Source organism: Esox lucius, chromosome 12, assembly GCF_011004845.1.
Source record: "Esox lucius isolate fEsoLuc1 chromosome 12, fEsoLuc1.pri, whole genome shotgun sequence".
Lineage (NCBI taxonomy): Eukaryota > Metazoa > Chordata > Actinopteri > Esociformes > Esocidae > Esox > Esox lucius.
The window spans coordinates 2303266-2329314 of record NC_047580.1 but is presented as its reverse complement, the minus strand read 5'-3'; the positions used below and the strand labels follow the sequence as shown (position 1 = coordinate 2329314).

General features: G+C 39.8%; 1 protein-coding gene and 1 long non-coding RNA gene across 4 annotated transcripts in view; one reads left to right on the top strand and one right to left on the bottom strand.

Annotated features, from left to right (window-relative positions):
- slc35a2 (solute carrier family 35 member 2) overlaps positions 1–25295 on the top strand; it is a 38308-nt gene extending 13013 nt beyond the window's left edge. For 2 of the 3 annotated variants that reach the window (XM_020051580.2, XM_010865292.4), the window contains exons 2-5: positions 18016–18198; positions 18297–18448; positions 20299–21005; positions 24701–25295. In XM_020051580.2, coding sequence (XP_019907139.1) covers positions 18141–18198; positions 18297–18448; positions 20299–21005; positions 24701–24728 — 945 coding nt within the window. In that variant the 5' untranslated portion in view covers positions 18016–18140 and the 3' untranslated portion in view covers positions 24729–25295. Of the gene's footprint in view, positions 1–7080; positions 7172–18015; positions 18199–18296; positions 18449–20298; positions 21006–24700 lie in introns of those variants that run through there. The other variant, XM_010865293.4, reaches the window with a different exon arrangement.
- LOC109616405 lies at positions 585–2521 on the bottom strand. Its single transcript, XR_004576586.1, has 3 exons — positions 2354–2521; positions 1604–1769; positions 585–1516 (listed from the first exon to the last, which is right to left on the bottom strand). It is a non-coding gene; the product is annotated as an uncharacterized LOC109616405 (long non-coding RNA).
- Positions 25296–26049: the final 754 nt, after the last annotated feature.

Here is a 26049-nt window from a genome sequence, read left to right as displayed (position 1 = left end):
ATTTCCCACCAGACATTTTGGCCGTTGATATTTTAATCTGCTGGATTTTGTACATTTGTAGGGCCTAATAAACGGATGAAAATATTGCCTATGTAGGCTATTTTTTTTTTTGTGGGTCACTATATTATGATTAAAATGAACGTTAACTTTTTACGGAAAATATTATTACGGAATAATTTTGTAAAAAATACAGTAGAAATGCAAATATGTTTACAGAACATCTTGTACATTTTACAGTTTTTAAAACAGTTATTTACAACAATTAAAATAAAAATCTGTAAATCCAACAGCTCTTTTCTGCTGAATTAGCAAAATCATGATGCTAATGAACACCAATTTTCTGTAGGATTTACATGCAGTTGCTGCTTAATTTACATTAAATTACATTTAAATGAATACCCTACAATAACATTATTTAGCTGTCAAGTTGTAAGTTCTGTGAAGTTATTTACAACTGTATTGCGTTTTCTTTACAAAATGATCCTGGCAACCACAGCTGCCAGGTTTGTTCTGTAAAATCAATGCATTTAACTGAATTTTCTTGTAAATGTTACCCAACATTTTGTGAATAATGTAGTGTTTTTGCGTGAAAGCGACATCTAACAACTGTAATTACATTTTCGTAAAACTAATGTTCTATGACTCATTGATTCATTAAATCGGCACTGCCTTTTATAGACGTTTGACACTTACCAGAAATGGAACGTGTACACAGATTAAACATAAAACACTGTTTTAAAAACAAAGATATACCTTACCAATTGAAATATAAAAAAAAGAAATACAATAACTTGCCTTTCCAATAATTTATTGGCCTCAGAGCAAATATCAAAAACCTTAATTTGTCAACATCCATATTTCTAATACAGTATGTAATCTATAAACAGAATAGAGAGCTTGCAACAGTTTAGTGACCATCTTACTAGAACTTAAAGAGTAAAGATGGACTTTACTCCTATTTTATGAATATCTAAAAGGCATGGGGAAATAAAACCGCAATGAAACTATTGCAGTGTAACAATTATATACAAACACCTTTGTTGGAAACCTTCAAACAAAGGTGGGCAGATAATGAGCTGGGCAGATAATGAGCTGAAACAAAGTTTTAAACAGTGGGTGATGCACATTATCACATGCCACAAGTCTTACTGTATTTAGTCCATGTTCAAACATCGCGCCACATCAGAAAGTCCCTGAATCAAGTTAAGGACTCATGAAGAAGTGATGTTAGAGGAAATACAAGAGCAATACAACTAACAATTGCCACAAACAATTTTGTGTGAAACTTTTACTTGCCCCTCAAACATGAAGAACTGGGTAAATGAGCTGAAATTTTGAATGATGGCGCAACCTCACATGCCACAAGCCTCTTAGTTTAGTCCATATTCAGGCATCACGCCACTCATGATCGGAGAGTTCCTGAATCAAGGTAAGGACTCTTGGGTTCACATGAAGACGGGATGTTCGTGTCTTTTCCACTTTAGTGCCCTTTTCTGGGTTGATGCAGAAAAAACACCTTGGGAAATAATTAATGAATAAATTACTTAAATCACTTATTAATTCAGGCTATAATGTTGCATAAAGCCAATCCAAAAAGACCCACCTCTGCAGAAACTCCAGGGTTGAAGCCAGCTCTGATGGAGAATGGATGTTGAAGCAATAATAGCTCCCAAACATCAGGCACAGGGCAGAAATGAAGGAGGGGATGTTGTGCACAATGTTTCGATCCACACACCGCATGAACTGTCTCGAAGAATAGCAGGATCGTCCTAGAATTTTTTTTAAATAAGATTTGTCTTCTTAAACATTTCACAAAACAAGCATGTACTTTTATAATTTCCAAGCTAAGTGAGACTGCTTGCCATCAGAACAAAAATTACTTAATGTACAGGCTTAGGGGAAAGAAATATAAACCGCACAGGAGTACCAGCATACAATTTAAGCAATGTACTGCTGTGGACGGGGAAATCAACAAAAAAAAATCAGTTTTATCAGTTTGTGTTTTCACTATTTAAATATTTTCGCCACGTTACCTCGCTGTCACAGTCCTTTCTAACAGGAAACCGAAGCATGCATATCTGGTTAAATTGGCTTAGGAAAGATTAAACTCTGTACACATGATACGGGGCTATATTACATTTTGTTGTTGCACTGTTCACAACACTGCATTGCTTAGCTTCAGTGCTGTCATTCCTGTCTACATCTCTAATTTTTGGGTGTGCTACTGTAGGTAAATACTCATATTCCCAATTCAACAATAACTTAAACAAAAAAAAGCACTGTACATCATGAATGTTTCTAAAAAGACTGAAAGAATGGGAAGAATGAAAGCAAGCAATTCATTTTTACTTACCACAAACAACCATAGTTGGAGTCAAGTGAACTTGGTCCATCTTTACTTCCCCTGCCAGGCATGTGTCCTCCACATTGCAGAACATCACGTCTTCCTTCTCATCAAAGAAAGAAAGCAGAAACAGCACCATCTCTTTAACGTCTTCAGAGCAACCAATCAGCTCTGCCCTCATCACTTTAAACTTTGTTACAACCTGTAGGAACTTTTTGTTCTTGTTCATACAAACAATATTCATGTAGTTTAGGAGCCGTTTCCTCTTTAGATCCACATTCTGTATGAAGGTTTCTTTAAGCTCAACTCCTGTGAGTTCCTTAAAGTGGACTGCCATGCCAAGTTCATCGAACCAAAAGGGCCACTCTTCAAGGAGGTGTTTTATATTCTATCCCTGGTTGACTTGTTTACGCTGTGTGTAGAAGGTAATCTTCATCAGACGTTTGACGACCTCTGGATTTGCATCACTTTGCTGAGACATCCTCTTCAGTTTTTCAGTTGTCTCCTGCTGACTCTTGAGCATCTCTCCACGGGGCAGGAATTTCAAATCCCATTTAATGCACCCATAGGTGTCCTGGATTGTTGCTCTTGAGGGACTTTTTCGGTGTCAGACTCATCAGAGCGACGCTTTCATTTTCTTATTTTTGGGGTTGTACATCGCTTCACATTCTCGATCCTATTTTGCAATTGCTTGACTAAAGAATGATAGCCGGGCCCAATCACATATCCACAATCTCTGCAGGATGTTATAGAGGGAGATGTTGCCACCATCTTTTTGGCAACATCAGTAGAGTTTCTTTTACTGATGCAATACTTTTTCTGCAACATCTCACAAACCACAATCCGGATCATCTCCCTTCTCATTTGTGGACTTGGTCGTTTTCCTCCCTCCAATGACTGCATCAATTTCTCTGGGAACTTCTCCCACGGGATCATAAAGGTGCCCACCCAGTCTATACCAGGGCTTTGGCAGCTGTTGGAATAGGTTGAGGTTGAGCTTCTGGGTAAAAGAGACTGCAAGGTTGAGGAAGGTCCTGGAGAGGCACAGACAGATGCGCTGCTGGTTTCAGGAGTCTGGCCTACAAAAATAGGAACACAATGTGAATGTTTATATATTTTCGATTGATCATTATACTACTTTTTGCCAAAGGTTGCATCTTGTATTCTAATACTTGACTTACATTGCAGTTTCCAAGTAGCAAGGACTTTTCTGGCTTGAATTGGCCTCAGTGCTGACAGCAAATCTGCTTCCTCAATAAACTGAAAATCATTGTATGTCTCCACCCTTAGGTTTTGTAATGTCTCTTCAAGAATATCTTTCGACACCTCACTGAGGTCAGGCAAGACCTCAGTGATGGCAGTGCGTAGAAACCTTTGCTCGCTCGTCATTTCTAGAATCAAGGAACAATGGTAGTTTAAAAAAATACTAATGAAAGAGAGAAGGCAATTAGACAGTTTGTAAAGTAACACTGTACATATACGTACCTCTACCTTGAGTATATAATATGATTGAGGATTTATTCTTATTTCTGTATTGTTTACTGGTTTAGGAAAGTGATTCTGGAGAAATGTAACAGATATAAGGAGATATTTATTGAAAGTGTTTACGAATAGAATTGCATTACCTAGAATAAGTGACCTCAACTTTAAAAAAAGGGAAAAACTGCGGTCACTTTCATACTCTTGAGATTGTATTTTTATAATTTTTTACATGCATATATATGCATTTTGTTTGGTTTATTCACACAGTGGCTGAGATTGTGTTTATTTCGACAAGACACTGTTTCAGCGGAATGACTTGGTGCCCGTTAAGAATGTATGATGGCAACGGGTGAAAATCTACCAAGTCGTTAATTTTAAGGCATTGCAACCTTGTATTCTGTTTTGTCACAGAGTACAGATGGTATTCAGAATGATAGTCAGCTTTATGTATATCCATCACAAAATACACTGCTGCATCATTGTGAATTAAAACAATGAGAAGTTCTCCCAACTCCAAGGACTCGTCATTTTTTGACACAAGAAAATGCCCTTTTTTATATGCTGTACCTTTATACTCTGTTTGTGGAAACACTAGTATTGCTTTCTGAAAAGCCAAACTCTCTCACTGAGTGTTTAATTGAGTCACTGTAAAGGCTGGGGTAAAAAGGTGCAACTGTCTTTGACTTGCAGAAGCTGACAGCATCCTGGCCCAGCTGAAATATGCCTGAAGCATCTGATGTCTTTCAGATAAAGTTAGGCAGATGTTTTTAAAGTTTTTCAAATGCCTGGCACATCTCTTAAAGTAGCTGTGTTTACTTTCAAAACGCGTCGGCCACACTGATCAAGGGGCCAAATTTCATGATTAGACCTGGATAGTGAAGCATGAAATGGTGTTTTGGTTTTAGAGGAATCTCAGGAAATAAACACTTTCTTGATTCCAAATATTCTTGGATTAAAATATCAAGATAGGTTACCTGTGACAGTGAAATCCTTTGTGCACAAATCAAATCAACAATATCTTTGAGCTGGAGTGTTAATTGCCACACATCATCCTCTGGATTTTGTACCTTGTCACCAATTAATACAGGTAGCAACCTTAAGAAATTACAGTTTTGAATGGCTTGACCTGATAGCTTGGACCCCTCTGGGTTGACAGCACATGGCATTGTGAGAGCATCAGATTCTTTGTACTTGAACTGCATGATGCGCCGGTTTAAAAGTGAATATGTAAACCATTTATTTTTCTTAATGAAATACTTTAAGTACAGGGCAACATCATAAGATAAGACACCCTCATATGTCATGGCCTAAACAAGGTGGGAGACCAGGCTGGCAAACATGAAAAGATTTCAGAGCATTGAAAACAGAGTTTACCTTTATGCCTTTGTTGTGCTGTCTGTCTGCAGCTTGTAGATCAACAGCAGAATTGTAACTGTCAGGGGTGCGCTGTGGACCACAGACATTTGGATTATCACCATGAAACTCATCTAGCGTGGTTTCACAGTATCTGCAAAAATAACGACTGAAGTTTTCAGTAAACCCACCAATATTGTGCGAACCCAAGTTATCACCAGCAATATAGTACAGAGCCCCTTTGACAGTTTTACCACCTACAGTTACCCCATTTTCCTCTAAATCTTTTAAATCCAACAACAAGTCTGAGAGAACCTTAGCACTTCCAAACTGTTTTAGGTCATTCTGTCCACACAATAGGACAAGGGACATGTGATCTGTGTTGGACCGCACATGAGCAGGTAGATTAGCCACAGAAAGATATACTGCAACAACTGGATTTACTATTTCAAAAGAATCCTGGTAAAGGATAAGCTTCATGCATCCTGGACTTTCAATGAAGAACTGGCTGGACTTTTTTTGGCTGTTTTTTTTCCATCACTTATGTCACCAAAATCATCTGGGTTAGTCTGTTTCACAAGACTGTTGTGACACTGAATTCTTCCATAATTTATTTACTGTTTGTTTCACCGGTATGTAGTAAGCAAACCTTTCCCTCATATTTTCATCATTTCCTAATGTTACTTTTTTAGGCTCTATGTATTTGAACATCTTTTTGAACGTCTCAGCTCTTGAATATGCTGTTCTCAGTGGTCCCTTATGACAGGAAGAAAATAGATCCTTCACTCAGTCACAGATTTTAGCAATAGCATCATCTGTTAGACACACACCTTTTAAAAATGAATGCAGTTTACTCAAAGTGTAATCATGTCCCAACTCATGCACATTTAGCATCTCTTCAACAATTGTCTGTATTGTTGAAGCTGGGAGAAGGAGCTACCCTTGCAATTTCAGGTAGAATAAACATGCATTCCTAAGAAAGTTATCACTGAAATTCTGTGGTAATTCAGTGCTTTCATTTGTTGTTGTATCAGTTGAGCACTGGCCAGCATCTTCACATGCAGCAAGAGCTGCATCAGACTGAGTATTAGTTTCCCTGTACATGTCACTTATGCTGTCTACTGAACATGCCCTATGTTTTCTGGACATATGAGCAGTAAATTATGACTTCACAATGAAAGTATGTTTACAGCCAGTGACTGGACATGCAACAGGTCGCCCCTCCACTATATGCTCCTTTAAGTGGGAGAGAAGTTCCTTCACCATGTGAAATTGGCGCTGACACAGAGCAACAGCACATTTCAAATCTGTAACGACTCTAACGTTAGCAGTAACGTTAACAGAGGGCTCAGGCACATTGTGAACGTGGTAGAAGTGAGCTTTGAACGATGCGTAGGTACAAAATGTCCGCTTGCAGTCAGTGCTAACACATTTGAAAAGACAAGGTGGTTCATTCCTGTGAACTCTACAATGCAGAACATAAGCCCTTAATGTATCTACTATTTTGCTGCAAAAACGGCAGGTAATCATTTTTAGAAAAAAATAATAAAACCACCTGTTTTTTAAACGTTTGAAGTGGCGCTGCAAAACCACAGCATGAAAAAACCAACTAACTTTAATGTAACTTACTCAAAAGAAATTTGCTAGTAACTTTAGCATTTAACCCAGCAGATTAACCAGCAACCAGTCAGCTTTGCTGTAAAATATACCCTTGGTCAAAAACAAAGTATTTTTCCTTTTCATTTGTCATCAAGTTTAAAGAAAAGCATGCGTTTACCTGATAAAAGAGGATTTTACACGTGGCCGTCTAATCACTTTACACATAGCTCCACCCAGAGCCGTTGAAAAAGAGAGTTGCGACACTCCCATAGACCGCCATAGAAACTTTGGAATGCGGAAGTAACACGTGTCGTGGAGCGGACAATAGTTCCAAACACAGAGTTCCAGCACTGAATACCATTAATATTAGGCGCTTCCGAAGTACGCTCGCTGGTAAGTTTATGAAATTATTGTAATTATGACTATTAAACACATTTTCCGACCTCTCATGAATCTAGTCAGTAGTTTTGTTTTATGTAGCCAGTTTTAGTTAATGTTTATTGGAAGATAGATGTTTTCAAAAGGATCAAATTATGATTTGTCAATATAAACACAATATACAGTAATATGAACATTAACAAAACACTACTGGGTGAGGAACAGCCAAACTCTGCTAACAACATTGGATAAGACCATTAACTGTCAAAAGTTATAGTGAGCACTACAATAAAGGCAGACAGCCATTTTCAGATGTGCTGTCCAAGCTCTCTTAAAGAAGCACAAATAAACTGACAATGTTGAGGACCGTAGTGATCATCCAAAGAAAAACTTGCTGCAGCAGATGAAAGAGACATTATGCCACACACAGCATTGTTTTCGGAAGATGTTTAGCAGTGCCATCAGGTCAGAGCTGCAGAAAACAGTTGAACCCTGGTACACCCATCTATTGTCTGGCAGAAGTGGCTGTCATTGAAGATTTGGGGCAAAAAGATGTACCTCCGACATAGAAAATAGGCCAAGAGACCTGGATATGCAGGAAAATGACAGCAGGTGCTCTGGACTGTGTGTGTGTGTGTGTGTGTGTGTGTGTGTGTGTGTGTGTGTGTGTGTGTGTGTGTGTGTGTGTGTGTGTGTGTGTGTGTGTGTGTGTGTGTGTGTGTGTGTGTGTGTATGTGTATGTATATGTATATGTATATGTATATGTATATGTATATGTATATGTATATATGTATATATGTATATATGTATATATGTATATATGTATATATGTATATATGTATATATGTATGTATGTATGTATGTATGTATGTATATATGTATGTATGTATGTATGTATGTATGTATGTATGTATGTATATATGTATGTATGTATATATGTATGTATGTATATATGTATGTATATATGTATGTATGTATGTATGTATGTATGTATGTATGTATGTATGTATGTATGTATGTATGTATGTATATATGTATGTATGTATATATGTATGTATGTATGTATGTATATATGTATGTATGTATGTATGTATGTATGTATGTATGTATATATATATGTATGTATATATGTATGTATATATGTATGTATATATGTATGTATATGTATATATATATATAATACACACAATTTATATATTATGGGTTAGGGTTAGTTGTGTACATATTTATACTTAAGAGTAGGCCTATACTAGTCATATTGTATGGATGTATTATTCTTTTTTTTGTGTCTGTGTTTTCTGATACATGGTTTAGTCTATGATTAAGGAAGGATGCATGGGTACATTGGCCATACTGAAATCAATCCCATTAACAGTAATGGGTCGTATTTAGGAACATAGTTTATTCGCTCAGTAATTATATCTCCGGTTTCATTTCCTGAATTTAATATTCATCGAACATTGCTGCAAATATAGTCGTTGCTGTACATGTATTCTACGTTATGGGAGTCCATTTCCCTCCAAAATTAAACACGAAAACGTATTAATGCTGTTTCCGTCACTCCCCCCTCCCCCCCCCCCCCCCCCCCCCCCCCCCCCCCCCCCCCCCCCCCCAAAAAAAGTATATTGTATGCATTTAATGTTAGCGTAAACATAAGAATCAATGTACATTATGCGTGAATATTTACCTATAATTGCTGCAAATATAGCTGCTGCTGTCTGTCCCGCTTAAACTCATTCAAACTGGCTCACCACCCACAGGAGGGACCATAAGGGGCCGGTGCGAAGAGGATCGGGCGGCAGTCGAAGGCAGGGGCCTAGACAACCCGATCTCTGGACACGGAAACTAGCTCTAGGGACGTGGAATGTCACCTCGCTGGCAGGGAAGGAGCCTGAGTTAGTGCGTGAGGTTGAGAGGTTCCGATTAGAGGTAGTCGGGATCACCTCTACACACGGCTTGGGCTCTGGAACCACACTCCTTGAGAGAGGATGGACTCTTCACCACTCTGGAGTTGCCCATGGTGAGAGGCGGCGGGCTGGTGTGGGTTTGCTTATAGCTCCCCAGCTCTGCCGCCATGTGTTGGAGTTTACCCCGGTGAACGAGAGGGTCGTTTCCCTGCGCCTACGGGTCGGGGATAGGTCTCTCACTGTTGTTTGTGCCTACGGGCCGAACGGCAGTGCAGAGTACCCGACCTTCTTGGAGTCTCTGGGAGGGGTGCTGGAAAGTGCTCCGACTGGGGACTCTATTGTTCTACTGGGGGACTTCAACGCCCACGTGGGCAACGACAGTGACACCTGGAGGGGCGTGATTGGGAGGAACGGCCCCCCTGATCTGAACCCGAGTGGTGTTCAGTTATTGGACTTCTGTGCTAGTCACAGTTTGTCCATAACGAACACCATGTTCAAGCATAAGGGTGTCCATCAGTGCACGTGGCACCAGGACACCCTAGGCCGCAGGTCTATGATCGACCTTGTTGTCGTCTCATCTGACCTGCGGTCGTATGTCTTGGACACTCGGGTGAAGAGAGGGGCGGAGCTGTCAACTGATCACCACCTGGTTGTGAGTTGGATCCGATGGCGGGGGAGAAAGCTGGACAGACTCGGCAGGCCCAAGCGTACTGTAAGGGTCTGCTGGGAACGTCTGGCCAAGTCTCCTGTCAGAGAGATCTTTAACTCCCACCTCCGGCAGAGCTTCGACTGGATCCCGAGGGAGGCTGGAGATATTGAGTCCGAGTGGACCATGTTCTCCACCGCCATTGTCGATGCGGCCGCTCGGAGCTGTGGCCGTAAGGTCTCCGGTGCCTGTCGAGGCGGCAATCCCCGAACCCGGTGGTGGACACCGGAAGTAAGGGATGCCGTCAAGCTGAAGAAGGAGTCCTATCAGGCCTGGTTGGCTTGTGGGACTCCTGACGCAGCTGACGGGTTCCGACAGGCCAAGCGGGCTGCAGCCCGGGTAGGTTGTGGAGGCAAAAACTCGGGCCTGGGAGGAGTTCGGTGAGGCCATGGAGAAGGACTATCGGCTGGCCTCGAAGAGATTCTGGCAAACTGTCCGGCGCCTCAGGAGAGGGAAACAGTGCCCTACCAACGCTGTTTACAGTAGAGGTGGGCAGCTGTTGACCTCAACTGAGGATGTCGTCGGGCGGTGGAAGGAATACTTCAAGGATCTCCTCAATCCCGCTGTCACTTCTTCCATTGAGGAAGCAGAGGATGAGGGCTCAGAGGTGGACTTGTCCATCACCCGGGCTGAAGTCACTGAGGTGGTCAAGAAACTCCTCGGTGGCAAGGCACCGGGGGTGGATGAGATCCGCCCTGAGTACCTCAAGTCTCTGGATGTTGTGGGGCTGTCTTGGTTGACACGCCTGTGCAACATCGCGTGGCGGTCGGGGACAGTGCCTCTGGGATGGCAGACCGGGGTGGTGGTCCCTCTTTTTAAGAAAGGGGACCGGAGGGTGTGTTCCAACTATAGGGGGATCACACTTCTCAGCCTCCCCGGGAAAGTCTATGCCAGGGTTCTGGAGAGGAGAATACGGCCGATAGTAGAACCTCGGATTCAGGAGGAACAGTGTGGTTTCCGTCCGGGCCGTGGAACACTGGACCAGCTCTATACCCTCTACGGGGTGTTGGAGGGTTCATGGGAGTTTGCCCAACCAATCCACATGTTTTGTGGATTTGGAGAAGGCATTCGACTGTGTCCCTCGCGGCATCTTGTGGAGGGTGCTTGGGGAATATGGGGTCCTGGGTCCTTTGCTAAGGGCTGTCAGGTCCCTGTACAACCGAAGCAGGAGCTTGGTCCGCATTGCCGGCAGTAAGTCAGACTTGTTCCAGTGCATGTTGGACTCCGGCAGGGCTGCCCTTTGTCACCGGTTCTGTTCGTAATTTTTATGGACAGAATTTCTAGGCGCAGCCAGGGGCCGGAGGGTGTCAGGTTTGGGGACCACACAATTTCGTCTCTGCTCTTTGCAGATGATGTTGTCGTGTTGGCCCCTTCTAACCAGGACCTTCAGCATGCGCTGGGACGGTTTGCAGCCGAGTGTGAAGCGGTGGGGATGAAAATCAGTACCTCCAAATCCGAGGCCATGGTCCTCAGTCGGAAAAGGGTGGCTTGCCCACTTCAGGTTGGTGGAGAGTGCCTGCCTCAAGTGGCGGAGTTTACGAGTGAGGGAAGGATGGAGCGGGAGATTGACAGACGGATCGGTGCAGCTTCTGCAGTAATGCAGTCGATGTATCGGTCTGTCGTGGTGAAGAAAGAGCTGAGCCGCAAGGCGAAGCTCTCGATTTACCAGTCAATCTACGTTCCTACTCTCACCTATGGTCATGAGCTTTGGGTCATGACCGAAAGGACAAGATCCCGGATACAGGCGGCCGAAATGAGCTTTCTCCGCAGGGTGGCCGGGCGATCCCTTAGGGTGAGAAGCTCGGTCACCCGGGAGGAGCTCAGAGTAGAGCCGCTGCTCCTCCACATCGAGAGGGGTCAGCTGAGGTGGCTTGGGCATCTTTTTCGGATGCCTCCGGAACGCCTTCCTGGGAAGGTGTTCCGGTCCCGTCCCACCGAAAGGAGACCCCGGGGAAGACCTAGGACACGCTGGAGGGACTATGTCTCCCGGCTGGCCTGGGAACGCCTCGGTGTCCCCCCGGAAGAGCTAGAGGAGAGGGGGAGAGGGAAGTCTGGGCATCCCTGCTTAGACTGCTGCCCCCGCGACCCGGCTCCGGATAAGCGGAAGAAGATGCGATGCATTATGCGTGAATATTTACCTATAATTGCTGCAAATATAGCTGCTGCTGTCTGTCCCGCTTAAACTCATTCAAACTGGTTGACAGCGCAGCTCTGTTTGGAACTATTGAGAGCTACATAAACCACGTGACTGCGTGGCGGCGAGATCATAGTGTGTCGCAACTCTCTTTTTCAACGGCTCTGGCTCCACCATGCTCCATTCACTGGCAGTTTGGGCGGTTTGCCGAGCTGGCTGCTACCGCGATGATTACGTTGTCCAATGAAAGGACAGAAACAAGCTATGAACAGCCAACTCCTAATAAGCTTCAATGGTGCTGGTTAAATTTAGACTGTGCATTGGATACCAGTCACCTCTATCATGAATTACAGGTTGAGGTCGCTATGGCAGCGAATTATCAATCACAAATCCCTGCTTTATGGTCTATTTTCCTCTAAATGCTCGAATCCAGGGTATGGGTTCTGGGAGTTGCCTCGGGCCTTGCATTTTCTCCCCTTATTATATGTCTATTATATGCGGTTACTCTGGCTTCCTCCCACCATCCAAAGACATGCAGATAGGATAATGTGTGAATGTGTGTGTGAGTGGTTGTTCGTCTGTGTGCGATAGACTGGTGACCTGTCCAGGGTTTACCCATGTGTGGGTTTACCCCGCCCTGCGCACAATGCTAGCTGGGATTGGTAATTGCTAAGCTGTTTGTCTCATTTTCAGGACAAACAGGACATGATTCATGATTCAGTACTGCTTGTAATTCGGGACTGTAGCAAAATGTTTGGGACTTCTGGTCACCCTAATTGGTTATTATAGTTTATTCCTGAGTTCTTTTGAGAAAACTTTTGAGAAATATTTCATAGGCAATGCATCCTATTTTAACTCTAATTCACATAATTTCACTGTATTTGTATATATTGTTATCTGTAAATTATAAGACATACATTTGTCAAATGTTTGTGTTTTTCTGTACATAAAATCTACATGACAAAAACATAATTTAAACACAGTCGTTGTAATTTTTACGGCATTATATTGCTTGTCATATTACAGTTTATTTGTGTTTATACTACAGTAATATGTAAATTGTACAAATAAATGTGATTCTTTTCACATTCTTACTTTATAATTAACATTTTTGTTTGGTTTAGTATTTAGCAAAATATTACTGTAAATCAAACACTGCACTGTTTTCCTATTTACATTTTTTTAATGTCGTGATTTTACAGCATTTCATTGTTAATTCCACTTACTTTTTTTACAGTGAACTTTAGACACATGAGAAACGTTTTAACATCATTAATGAATTCAGGTGTACAGTAAATACAATTACAAACAGATATCATATGTTAAAAGGTTCATGTTTGCGAGTAGCATAAAGCAAAATATTTTCTAATAAAAATAAACCTGATTAAATTAATTAGTTCTACTATTTTTGGCGGAATGCTCTGATATCCTGTGGAAATTGACATAATTCGCATGGCAGCCTATTTGTTAAGACGTTCCTAACATTGGCCTCAATCCCTTATTCAGATTGGACACACAATTTTGGAATCAGAAAATTGTGCATAAAGACTGTCTATAAAATAATTGCGATGTGGCTCAAATTATTTAGATCAGGCAATGTAATAATTGTGACAGCCCTAGGTAGCCAGATAGTACCCAGGCAGATGCAAATCACTCTAAATGGGCGATACCCCTAGATAAAGAATGACGCTCCCTGTGGTTGAATGTGAAATAACTGAACAATGAGTATGAAGTGTAATGTTGATGACATTGTTGATCACATGCCGTGGGACAAAATCAGTTTTACCTCTAAACTTAGTATTGCAATCTTTTTCATGAAATTCCGATTTTATAGAACCATGAAGATGATCCAGCATCTTATGTAATTCATCAAAGGTATCACAGTAATCTGTTATGGGCATGGGTATGAAAACTTAACTGTATATTTGAGTGTCATCTGCATAGCTATGGTAGTTAACGTTGTTGTTTGGTAGAATTTGGCCCAGTGGTAGCATATAGAGACTGAACAGAAGCGGTCCAAAAACCGATCCCTTGGGAACTCTGCATGTCATAGGCACCTTATCAGATTCATGATTACCAATGGTGACAAAGTAACTCCGGCCTTCTAGATAAGATCTGAACCAATTAAGAACTGTTCCGGAGAGTCCTACCCATTTTTCCTGCCAGTCTAGAAGTGTCAAATGCGACACTGAGATCTAATAGAACTAGAACTGTTATTTTATCTGAATCAGTATTCAGCCGTATATCATTTAAAACTTCTATCAAGGCTATTTTAGTACTGTGGTGAGGTCGGAAACCTGACAGAAATTTGTCTAAGAGACAAAATTGCTGAGTTGATTGAAGACTACCATCTCTATGATCTTTGCTATAAAAGGGAGATTTGATACAGGTCTATAGTTCAATATAGAGGCATCCGGTGTTCTCTTTTTTTATTTTATTATAATATTTTTTTAATAGGGGCTTAATGGCAGCTGTTTTAAGAGACATTAGGAAAATGCCTGATTGCAGAGAGCTATTAACCATGTGTTGTAGATCCATTATTCTAGAGTTAAAAATTGTTTAAAAAATGTCTGATGGCGGTATTCTATGGATTTTTTATCAGTTGTATTAAATTACGACATGACCACTAAGACATAACTTGGTTATTATAGTGACGGTACAGTGTAATTGTTACACTGTATAGTCAGACATTGTCTATCTAATACATATAATTGTTTCACTAAAGAAACAGGCAAATTCATTACATTTCACTGTGGACATGAGTTCAGATGCGATCTGCTTTAGGGTTTTGTAAACCAATCAATCAAATGTATTTATAAAGCCCTTTTTACAACAGCAGTTGTCACAAAGTGCTTTACAGAGACACCCGGCCTTAAACCCCAAGGAGCAAATAACAGTAGTGTTGAATTTCAGTGGCTAGGAAAAACCCCCTAAGAAGTTCGAATTTTAGGAAGAAACCTAGAGAGGACCCAGGCTCAGAGGGATGACCAGTCCTCTTCTGGCTGTGCCGGGTGAGATATTAAGAGTCCAATTGGAATAATAAATACATTTCTCTGGGCTAAAGCCAGAGTCTATTTGATTTTATCCAGAGTCTATTTGACTTTAGAAGTATGACCAGGTGGACAAGGACAGGGACAGCAACGGGCCCCCCAAACCAGGTAATCCGCAGGTGTGGACCAGGACCTCATCTCCTCCTAAAATGTAAAACTGGAGGAGACTGAGAAAAGTTAGTAGTGCATTCCTCATATCCCCCAGCACAATAATATAGCAGCGTAACACCTTGGAACTGAGACGGGGGGGTCCGGTGACACTGTGGCCCTACCCGGGGGAGGCCCCGGACAGGGCCCAACAGGCAGGAAATCAATCCACCCACATTACCAGGCATCAACCAAAGGGACACCCACCAGCCGCAACCTACCTGAATGAGGGCCGAGTATTGCTAGCAGCGTACAGCCCAATTGCACAAGTGCGCAACAGAGAGTCAACAACAAGCCAGGGACTCTTCCCCCGAAAGGCATTGAAGGGAGGGCATCCCAGTGGCGACGAGAGCCCACCTGCCAAGACAGCAAGGGTGGACAGTATCAAGCCTACTGGTCACCTTCACGCCCCCGGGCCAGGCTACACCTAATTATAAACCGTGCTGTAGAGATGAGTATTTAGTAGACACTTGAAAGTTTGCACTGAGTTTGCATTTCTAACCTTAATTGGCAGATCATTCCACAGTAGTGGAGCTCTGAGAAAAGGCCCTGCCGCCAGCTGTTTGGTTAGAAATTCTAGGTACAGTTAAAAGGCCTGCATCTTGCGGTCTAAGGTTACGTGTAGGTATGTATGGCTGGATCATTTCAGCAAGGTAAGTAGGAGTAAGTCCATGTATTGATTTATAGGTTAAGAGTAAAACCTTAAAATCAGCCCTAACCCTAACAGGCAGCCAGTGTAAGTAAGCCTGTTGACCATAGCAAAAGGAGGGTATTATTGATATTCTTGTTGATCATTCCCGATAAAATAAACATTTTGAATCATATCAGAGGCAGATATGGTGGAGAAAACGCAGGAGGAAAGTCATGTAAGACCCAAGACTTCAAAAGTATGGGACCACTTCACATTAAAAAAAAAGCAACCAAAACAGTTTGTTGCAACATTTGCGAAAACATGTTATGTTGATGAGAGAAGATGAGGACTCAGCACGATAAGTTTGTATAATACAAATGTATCATTCATTTTAGTTTGTATTAATGGAGTTATGTATTTATTTGAAAATAGTTAATCTTGAATGCATGGCTAAGTTAATTTTAAAAGCAAGTATGTCACCACCAAAACAATGATCTACTTGAGCACGTTGAGTTTGTTTATAGCTGAGCAGCTCCGGATAGCTAAGCATTGACTATGTTACTGGTTTAACCAATTAGTGACATTAATTAGAGTTATATTTTTCCTCTATAGAAACGTTGAGGTATTTAAATCTGGGTATCTGCAGGTTTTAGCAAGTTAAATTTAAGACTTTTTAATGCCACTTCAAATTTAATTTAAGTCAAATTTCACAACACCCCATGCAAATAATCTGTAAGGACACCAATTTGACTGATGTAAAGCACCTACAGAAATAGTTGATAAGCACCAAAACAAGCAGCTGTTTGTGATTCCGTATCTGCATGCAACAACACTGTCGTTATGACAGGTGAACATGACTGTAGCTCTGATATGCATTGGTAGTGAAGTAGGCTACTGCATCTCCCTCCAATGTTGTTTAATTCCCTCCAGTGTGTGGCCAATCATTGTCCCCATCATGAACAATGGTTTACTTATCTCAATGCTAAAAGGGTTAGTGATCTCTGGTTCGGTCTTGTTCTAACTTTTGTTCAACTAATAACTAATATAATGAATTAAAACAATAGGCCTATAGCCTAATAATTATAACAAGAATAATGTTGTCACACAGATAATACAAATAATTTGTTTACCTAACTAGATTTTCATGTGGTTGTCTTTTAATGATTATTTAATTTACAAAAATGTACAAAATCAGTAAAGTAATTTTTAGAGTATACCAAATGTAACTTCACCAGGGCATTGTTGTTAATATGGTAATGTTTGTAATTTACCAACAACACATGGATAGGCTATATGCCCATGCCATACCAAACTCAACATATTTTTACATTAAGAATAAATCAATCTGGAAAGGTATTGGTTTTATGGTTCCCACTTTGATAATCAAGAGTATTACAATTCTAAATGGTTTGCTCAGTCATTGATGATAATACACAATTGAGTAAACATGCCTTTGAAAATGATAGGGTCAGAAGAGATAATCACTATCTTCGTCTTACAACGTACAAAAGATGAATTCATTAATATGCTCTCCACTTGGGAAGACAAACTTCCATTCAGCTATATTTACTATACTATTAGGCTACATTTATTACATTCTGAAAAATTCAAACAACTATCTAGTTACATTGTTTGGTGCTTAAGGTGTTGTACTGCTCTGATAGTGTCACACTTTTGAAGTATCCATATTTATTTGATGCGGAAATGTTGTTATACCAATTTGCTAATTCCTAAGATTACACAAGGATAATGGGATAATAATTCTACTTGGTGCATATGTTAACAAAGATGATACGACATTAATGACTGAAAAGATTTTATCAACCACAAGTTGCCGATAGAGGTTTCCCATATTTCCAAGCTCACCACGCTCAACCCATTTAAAATAAATCTTGAAAAGCGGTGTATAAGTCCATTTTGTCCTAAGGAACATATTTGCAATTGGGACCCATTAAGTTGGGCGTAATGTTTTTTCTGGCAATTCTGAATTCATGAAAAACGCTTCAAGTGCTACTTCCATAGCATCAAACGACCGTTAAGTGTAATTACATTTGGTACACATGATCATGGTTGTGAGTTCAGTTCATTTAAAAGATGTTTCCATTTGGCCACATGGGGGTATATACTAGTGAAAAGGAAAAAATATTTTTTTACAACTATGGAAATTAGTTGGAAATGTATCCTATTGGGGGAAAAATGCAATCTGGCTACTAATAGCTTGATGCTAAAACCCTCTAAATGCTGTTTGCAGCTTTAATTTTTTGTTTTTGTTTCTTTTCTACAGTGAACAGAAATCTCAAGTACATCAGTTTGGCCATCCTTGTTGTCCAAAATGCCTCTCTCATCCTAAGCATCCGCTATGTCCGCACATTGCCTGGTGATCGTTTCTTCACCACCTCTGCCGTGGTCATGGCAGAGGTGCTCAAAGTGCTCACCTGTCTTTTCATCATTATGTTTCAGAAAAAAGGTGATCCTCTGATTTTTAATATTTGTATGCTAGCTGCTTTAACATTTCTGGTCTGCATTTTCATGTCTCTCACTCAACGTGTTCTTTTCCTCACCCAGGAAATGTTATGGAGTTCATTGTTTTGCTGTATGACTCCATCGTCATCCAATACAAGGATACACTTAAACTGGCTGTCCCATCCCTCATCTATACCTTGCAGAACAACCTCCAGTATGTGGCTATCTCAAATTTACCAGCAGCTACATTCCAGGTTAGTCTGGCAGCACTTTTCACTTCCTTTTTATATAACAAATTGCTTTCACCTTTTCAAGGTAAAACAAATCAGAATCAAAACAGTTTATTAGAATTTATGAATAAACAGAAAATGGAATCCCTGAGAATACTCTTTTAATTAAACAGCAGCAAATGTTGCTTCAGGCCTAAGGGCTTTTTTGAAGTCAGCATCTATAGAATAAATGTTCATGGATGGGGACATCAGTATTTAGCAGAAAGAGATTAATGTAAATAACTAGTTTAATAAAATATGCTTTTCTATTGGTTTAATTTCAAAATCTATTTGATTTTGAAATTGTGAATTTAGGGGTTTCAAAAAAAGGTGTGGGGTAAATGTGAAAGAACATTTCCCCTTTTTCACATTCATACAGTCTATGCACATTCATAAGTCTAGCATGGTGTCTCACACTCCGTTACAGGTGGTTGATGTCAGCAACCTCATTTAAAAAAAAATATTAATGTAACTTATCCACTAGGCATGTGGGAAATAGGGAATTTGTTTAACATTTACAAAGGTTTAAAAAAAAAAAAAAAGATTTTGTTGAAACAATAACAAAAATCATAATGTCACGTGACTTGTTGCCCTAGGATGCATCGTCTAACGGTTTGGCAAGTTAAAAGGAGATGCTCTATTGTTAAAATCTAAGATGGAATTAAAATTACAGAACTAAATATTAATTTGAAAACAGCCCTGAACATGTAGGCTTGTTGTTTAGTCATTATTGCGTTTGAAGGGTATTTAACACAGGTGGCTAAATGTGTTCTTAATTAGGGTTTTAGCAGTTCACTGCAGTTGTGAGCTGCTTTCTTTCCTCTGCTTGGCCCCCTGAAATGCTGCTTGCTGCTTTAAAGGTGCACTATGCAACTCCATGCCACCTATCTGCAGTGAGTTGAATATCAGTTCTACAACTCCATTAGATATGACGCTATCAATTACTGACTACGAGCATATTGACCAGTCTGAAGCAGTGTCACCTTCAACAGTCGATGCTGGAGCAATGAACACAGACTTTCATTGGTTGTAAAGTTGATGGGCACTTTCTATTACTATGGAACACAGAATAAACAAAGTTAACAGCTAAACCAATCAAAATGTCATCAGGGCTATCTATTGTGTTAGATGCATAAAAAGAAATCACACATGCTTCTAAAAGCAGGTTAAAAAAATCTGAGAGATCTGGTTTGAAATGATTAAAGTGGTGTTGGGATTTTTATGAGAACGTCAGGGAAGATCATCTAGTAATAGAAAAGACATGCATTGCTTTCAATTGGGATTATTCCACAGTCTTTTTCAGTGTGTCATACACAGATTGTGTGCTTGAGAGCGAAACAGAATACACATACATGTTTCTGAGAGTCTTTCATTTTTCATCTTTAATTTTCATAATAACTGGTAGATCATACTGTTTGTAAACTAGAGTTACATTTGTAGGTGTGAAATAAAAAGCGCGCTGTTTGTGCCAAACGCTAAATGCTAGATTTTGTGTAACTCTGGTTCTGTGAAGGAAGTGTCAATGCAATCAGTGGGGTGTGCCATAGACCAGTAGACTTTCCTCCATTGCCTGGTGGCAGTCTGCGGACCTGGGTTTGGGAAACAGATGCTTTTAACAAAAACAACTTACAGAAGTGCAAATCCAGATTTTGGTTACTGGCCCATCCCTCTAAACAATGGATTATACAACCGTAGTATTCATTAGAAACCAATCAAATGCAATCAGGGCAAAACTGAGGGGACCAGAGTTTTTTTAATACTTTTTCCATTTTGCTACTTTTTGCACAGATCCCTAAAATCCTCTGTCCTAACCTTTGCCTTGCTTATGTCTGCAGGTGACCTACCAGCTGAAAATCCTGACCACAGCCCTTTTCTCAGTGCTGATGCTGCGCAAGAGCCTATCAAGGATTCAGTGGGTTTCTCTGCTCTTGCTGTTTACTGGTGTTGCTGTCGTACAAGTGGAGCAAGAAGGAAAACAGAAAGAGTCAACAGTCACTGGAACCAGCCAGAACTATGCCAAAGGATTGTTGGCAGTGATAGTGTCCTGCCTGTCCTCTGGCTTTGCTGGGGTGTACTTTGAGAAAATCCTTAAGGGCAGCTCAGCCTCTGTGTGGATGAGGAACATCCAGCTGGGAATATTTGGCATTGTACTAGGCCTGTTGGGGATGTGGTGGAATGATGGGCTTGCCATTACAGAGAAAGGCTTCCTTTTTGGGTACACACCCATCGTGTGGGGGGTCATCTTTAACCAGGCTTTTGGGGGCTTATTGGTTGCCGTGGTAGTAAAGTATGCAGACAACATCCTGAAGGGCTTTGCCACCTCCTTTTCCATCATTGTCTCAACAGTAGTATCTGTCTACCTCTTTGGGTTCCATGTGGACCTACTTTTCACTCTGGGGGCTGGCTTGGTCATTGGAGCTGTCTATATGTACAGTTTGCCCAAAGCAGCTGCTCCCTCCCCCTCTACTCCTACCCACTCATCTTCCAGCCACAATTTGTCAGACAGCGCTGGAGACTCTGAGATGGATGCTTTTCTTCCAAAGTCAGTCCTGGTGAAATGAACTGCAATCCTGTCTCTCTCTCTTCTTATTTTCAAATTACTTTTCCCTGGACTAAAACAAACTTTGCCTTCCATCTTTCGGTCTTTCATCTACATGTATTTTGTATGGTAACTTCATGTCAGTTTATTTTGTTAATTTTTGTCTATACATATACACGTTTGTGTGCAAGCAAGCAGACAAATAAAATGAAAGGCATGGCATCTGTATTTAAATTCTACAGATAGACCTAGTTTGTGTACCTCAGGCAACATATCAGTTCATTCAGCCTATAATGGAATCAGTAGCCAGAGGATTTTAAACCACTCTTTTGGCAGTAGTCTGAATACTTTTCAAAGCACAAAAGTGTGATATCCTGTGATATTAATTTCATGTTAAGCATGTTATATCTTTGCTTTCAATCTTTAATTTGCTAAAGACATTGCCTTTATTTAAAAAAATACAATTAAGTAGACCTTACCACATATCCAGAAAACATGTTATAAAGGACTTTAAATAACGTTTATAAACCCAGTTACTTGGATACCACTGTCAAGTCTATGACAGAGTACATTGTTCACAATTCACAATGTGATTTGAAATATAATAGGGTATACTAGTTTGAAGATTTCCATTTAGCATGGTCAATGTCTGTAAAGCTAGAAACAGAGGGGTTTTGAGGTGTTTCTGACTGAATTTCTTTACCTGCTCTCTTATGACTTCCTTGGGTGCACTTTAATTTCTGTGGTAGCTAGCGGAATCTATTCTAACAGCACCTGAGGAAGATTACTTTACTTTACAATGGGTCCACCTGAGGTAACAATAGGTCATGCTGTGCCTTTTTCTCTTTAATTTTGGTATAAAGTATAATTTCTTGACAAAACTTCAAAATGTCATAAATTATATTTTTAAATCAATTTATATATTTTTGCTTCAAACTATTGTGGAAGTGACATGTTTTGGAAATAGGCTTGTTATGTACATGATGTGCATATTTATACACTAAAATTTTTCTTTATAAGATGTCTTATGTAAAGATATCTATTGAAGTGATGTTTAATGTTTCTTTGGAAGATGTTTCTCTCTGAGGAAAAGAATTAGACCTATATAATTGTAAAGCCATTCGTGTTTTTCTTTTTTTTCATATACGTATGCTTTAGCATATTAAATGGAGATTTTAACTTAAAATCTAAGTTGAATCCTAATGTTAGGGTATATTTAGCATACTTTTGATTATGCTATACTATTTTCTGTTAATCATGAAGCTGACTAGGGGAATGTCTACAGGCAGCTAGAATCCTTATTTATTCATGAAATTATTATTTTACATTGCAGTGGTGGTTTTGAAGTGGGTTGTATATTCAGCAGCTGATGATTGTACCTAGAATCTGATTTCTTTTTTCTAATATATATATATATATATTATTGTGTGTATACAGTGGATATAAAAAGTTTACACACCCATGTTAAAATGCTGGGTTTTTGTGATGTAAAAGAATGAGTCATAACTTTTTCCACTTTTAATGTGAGCTATGTGAACAATTCAATTGAAAAACAAACTGATATCTTTGAAGGGAAAAATTACAAATAAAAACCTTACGAATATATGAATGGGGTAGGGTGGCAAGACAGAAGCCTTTTCTTACAAAGAAAAACACCCAAACCTGTCTGAATTTTTCAAAAATAAACAAGTCCCCCAAAAGCATGTGGGAAAATTGTAGTATGGTCTGCTGAAACCAATGTTGAACTTTTTGGCCATAATTCCAAAAGGTGTGTTTGGCGCAAAAACGACACTGCATATCACCCAAAGAACACCATACCCACAGTGAAGCATGGTGGTAGCAGCATCATGCTTTGGGGCTGTTTTTCTTCAGCTGGAACCGGGGCCTTAGTCAGGGTGGAGGGAATTATGAACAGTTCCAAATACCAAATTTTGGCACAAAACCTCCAGGTGTCCGTTAGAAAGCTGAAGTTCATCTTTCAGCACAACAGCCCCAAAGCACACATGGCTTCACCAGAAAAAGATTAACATTTTGGAATGGCCCAGACCTGAATCCAATTGAACATCTGTGGGGTGATCTGAAGAGGGCTGTGCACAGATGTCCTCGCAATCTGACAGATTTGGAGCGCTTTTGCAAAGAAGAGTGGGCAAATATTGCCACGTCAAGATGTGCCATGCTAATAGACTCCTACCTAAAAAGACTGAGTGCTGTAAAAAATCAAAAGGTGCTTCAACAAAGTATTAGTTTAAGGGTGTGCACACTTATGCAACCAGGTTATTGTGAGTATAAAAAGAAAATCCCCCTCAAAGATTTTAGTTTGTTTTTCAATTGAATTGTTCACATTATAGGTCACATTCAAGGTGGAAAAAGTTCTGACATGATTTATCTGTCTCATTCTTTTACATCACAAAAACCTGCCATTTTAAGGGGTAATTTAAGGGGTGTGTAGACTTTTTATATCCCGTGTGTACACACACACACACACGCACACACACAATATATATATACACGTGTGTAGTATGTAGACATGTGAAATACAGATCTCAGCATTTGTCTTGGATCTTTATGTATTAAAAATACTTTCAGCTGTGTACATCAAGAAAAACATTTCTTAAAGATGTTAAGTTAACAAAGGTCTTTAAGTTTGATCATAGCTTTGACTATATTCTATGTTCATGGCTTTCTGTAAAACTCTTAGGAGAGCAATGAATGTTCCTCACCCACATACTTAATACTCTCCATGCCATACATCCTCTGAGACATGACATGCTGGAATTATTTTTGGGCAATAACGCATTCCTATTTAGGCTACCAGAATTTAGTTGGAGGAGGTTACTATTGCGTTGTAGCTTAGGCTATTAACTGCTGTTTGAAATTGGAACGTATATGTCTGCATTCATTGCCTCAGACAAACAACCGCTGTCCTTCCCATTTTTCTTACTGTCTCACATCACTGTTTAGAATTGGATGCATTTGTCTGTTTTGTCTGTGAATGCATTTGTCTATGAAATGAATTTATTATGAAGAAAAATATAGTTCATGTGGTATATATATTTTTTTGCGCTTTGCATGAATGGCTCTATTTGTACATAATTCTTTTTTATAAAACACTAATAACATGGGAGCTGGTTTACATCCCACTATGGATTTTGTCCTTATTGTAAGTACAAAATCCTGTGCCACTTTTAAATATTTATCTATGATCACCATTAGCAGTGATATCATCACTCTAATCCAGACCACTATTCGGTCTTGAAGTAGTGTAAAACTGCTGATCGTTCTAGTGACAGCGCTGCCAATGATATAGTGATATAAATGTTGAATGTTGCCTTTGTTATAACTTTAACGAGACTACATTTTCAGTCAAACTAGTAAAACCGGCTCAACTTCCCTTTCTGCATGCTACATAGTGTAACAATCATTTAGAGAATAGGGCAGCTGAAAGCTAAATACGCCCTGATTTCTACAAAGACATTGGGGGGAGTGTATCGTCAATCATGAATTCTAAGGTGTGTGCGTGCATGCGTGCGTCTTTGTAGAAATTAGTGTGTATTTACCTTTCAGCTACCCTGTTCTCTGAGCTAATACTTGAAAGATGCTTCTCACGCACTTTTAGCATGTCTTTTTGTAAAGCTATTGCTTAGGATAGATCAAACATATTGAAACTGACTGGTGTTTTGTCTTTTCTCTGTTGCTAGGACCCCTGGAAAGGAAAAAGGATGCTAAAAAATTGATGTTCGTCTGGAAGAATATCAATGTGTCTTGTGCCAAAGTGGTGTTCAAAAGAAAATCATGACAAGTGCCTTATGTTAAAGATGCTGTCTGGGACTTCTGCAAATCACAATTGTTTTTAAATCTTAAATTTTTGGCTGGATGTGTAATATGCTGTGTGTATGTGCTCAGTATGAGTTGAATCAATCTCATACTTTAGTTAACCATTAAATTCACAATTTGAAGGCACGTGATTTTGATGAGGTGGCACAAATTTGCACATAAATATCATACAATCAACTCAAAATGCATTAGTACCCTTCATATAGCAAACATAGCAAAAGTGAATTCCAAAAACAAACTGCAAAAATGTGTCATAGTTTCGGCCTGAACAGGGACTGTACTGATACCTTTCACCTGTTCCCGTTTCCATGAGTTATACATTTTTGGGTTTTCGTTTATTGATATTAGGGATGTAACGGTTTCACGGTCACCTCGGTTGTAGAAACAGACGGTGCTCATACCATTGCCATTTTGTCATTCAAGGTATTGCATTATAATAAATTCATGTTTTTTTCTGAATTGTTCTAATCCAAGCAAAAGGAATTAACATTCATATTGTAGATATCCGTTCAATAAAGAGAGAGTCGGTTATATTGGCACAGCGTCACATGAACTTCCCGAGATAAATCGCGAAATTGAGAAGTCCCCCCCTTTCATTCAGCAGTCATTGAAACACGTGCAAACTGAAATGGCGATGTTGGGAAACTCTGTTTCCTCCACCTAAGCGAATGAAATCCGCAGTGTAGGAATATTTAGGATATTTAAAAGATCCATGAGGCACTATAAATGTTGATGGTTACCTAATATGCAAAGCATGTCGGAAAGAAGTGTTGGCTCATGAGTGGAACTCTTTGAACCTGCGTTCTCCGTAAGCATCAGCCCACGGAATATGCAGAGATCAATGTAAGTGAATATACAGTATAGGCAAATAAATGAAAGATTCCCCTTCCATGAATACAGTAAAACACAACACATTTATCAAGTTTTTGTAATGACTCATCAGGTTACTAGGTAGGCTTACGTTAGTTTGTGCTGTCACACCTGCCGTAAACAGTTGAGCGCCTAGGTAGTGTTACCATAGGTCAACTGTATGTTATTGCGTTAATTTGCTTGAGTGCAGTGCAACAATGCAATATGTTTAATACGACTTATAATACGTTTGCACTTTTTTAAAGACAAATTGCTTTCGGCCTACAGAAAATGGAAAGTAGCTGGAAAAAACACCAATCAATAAACTGCTAATTAATAATTTGGTTTATAATTATTAGGGTCT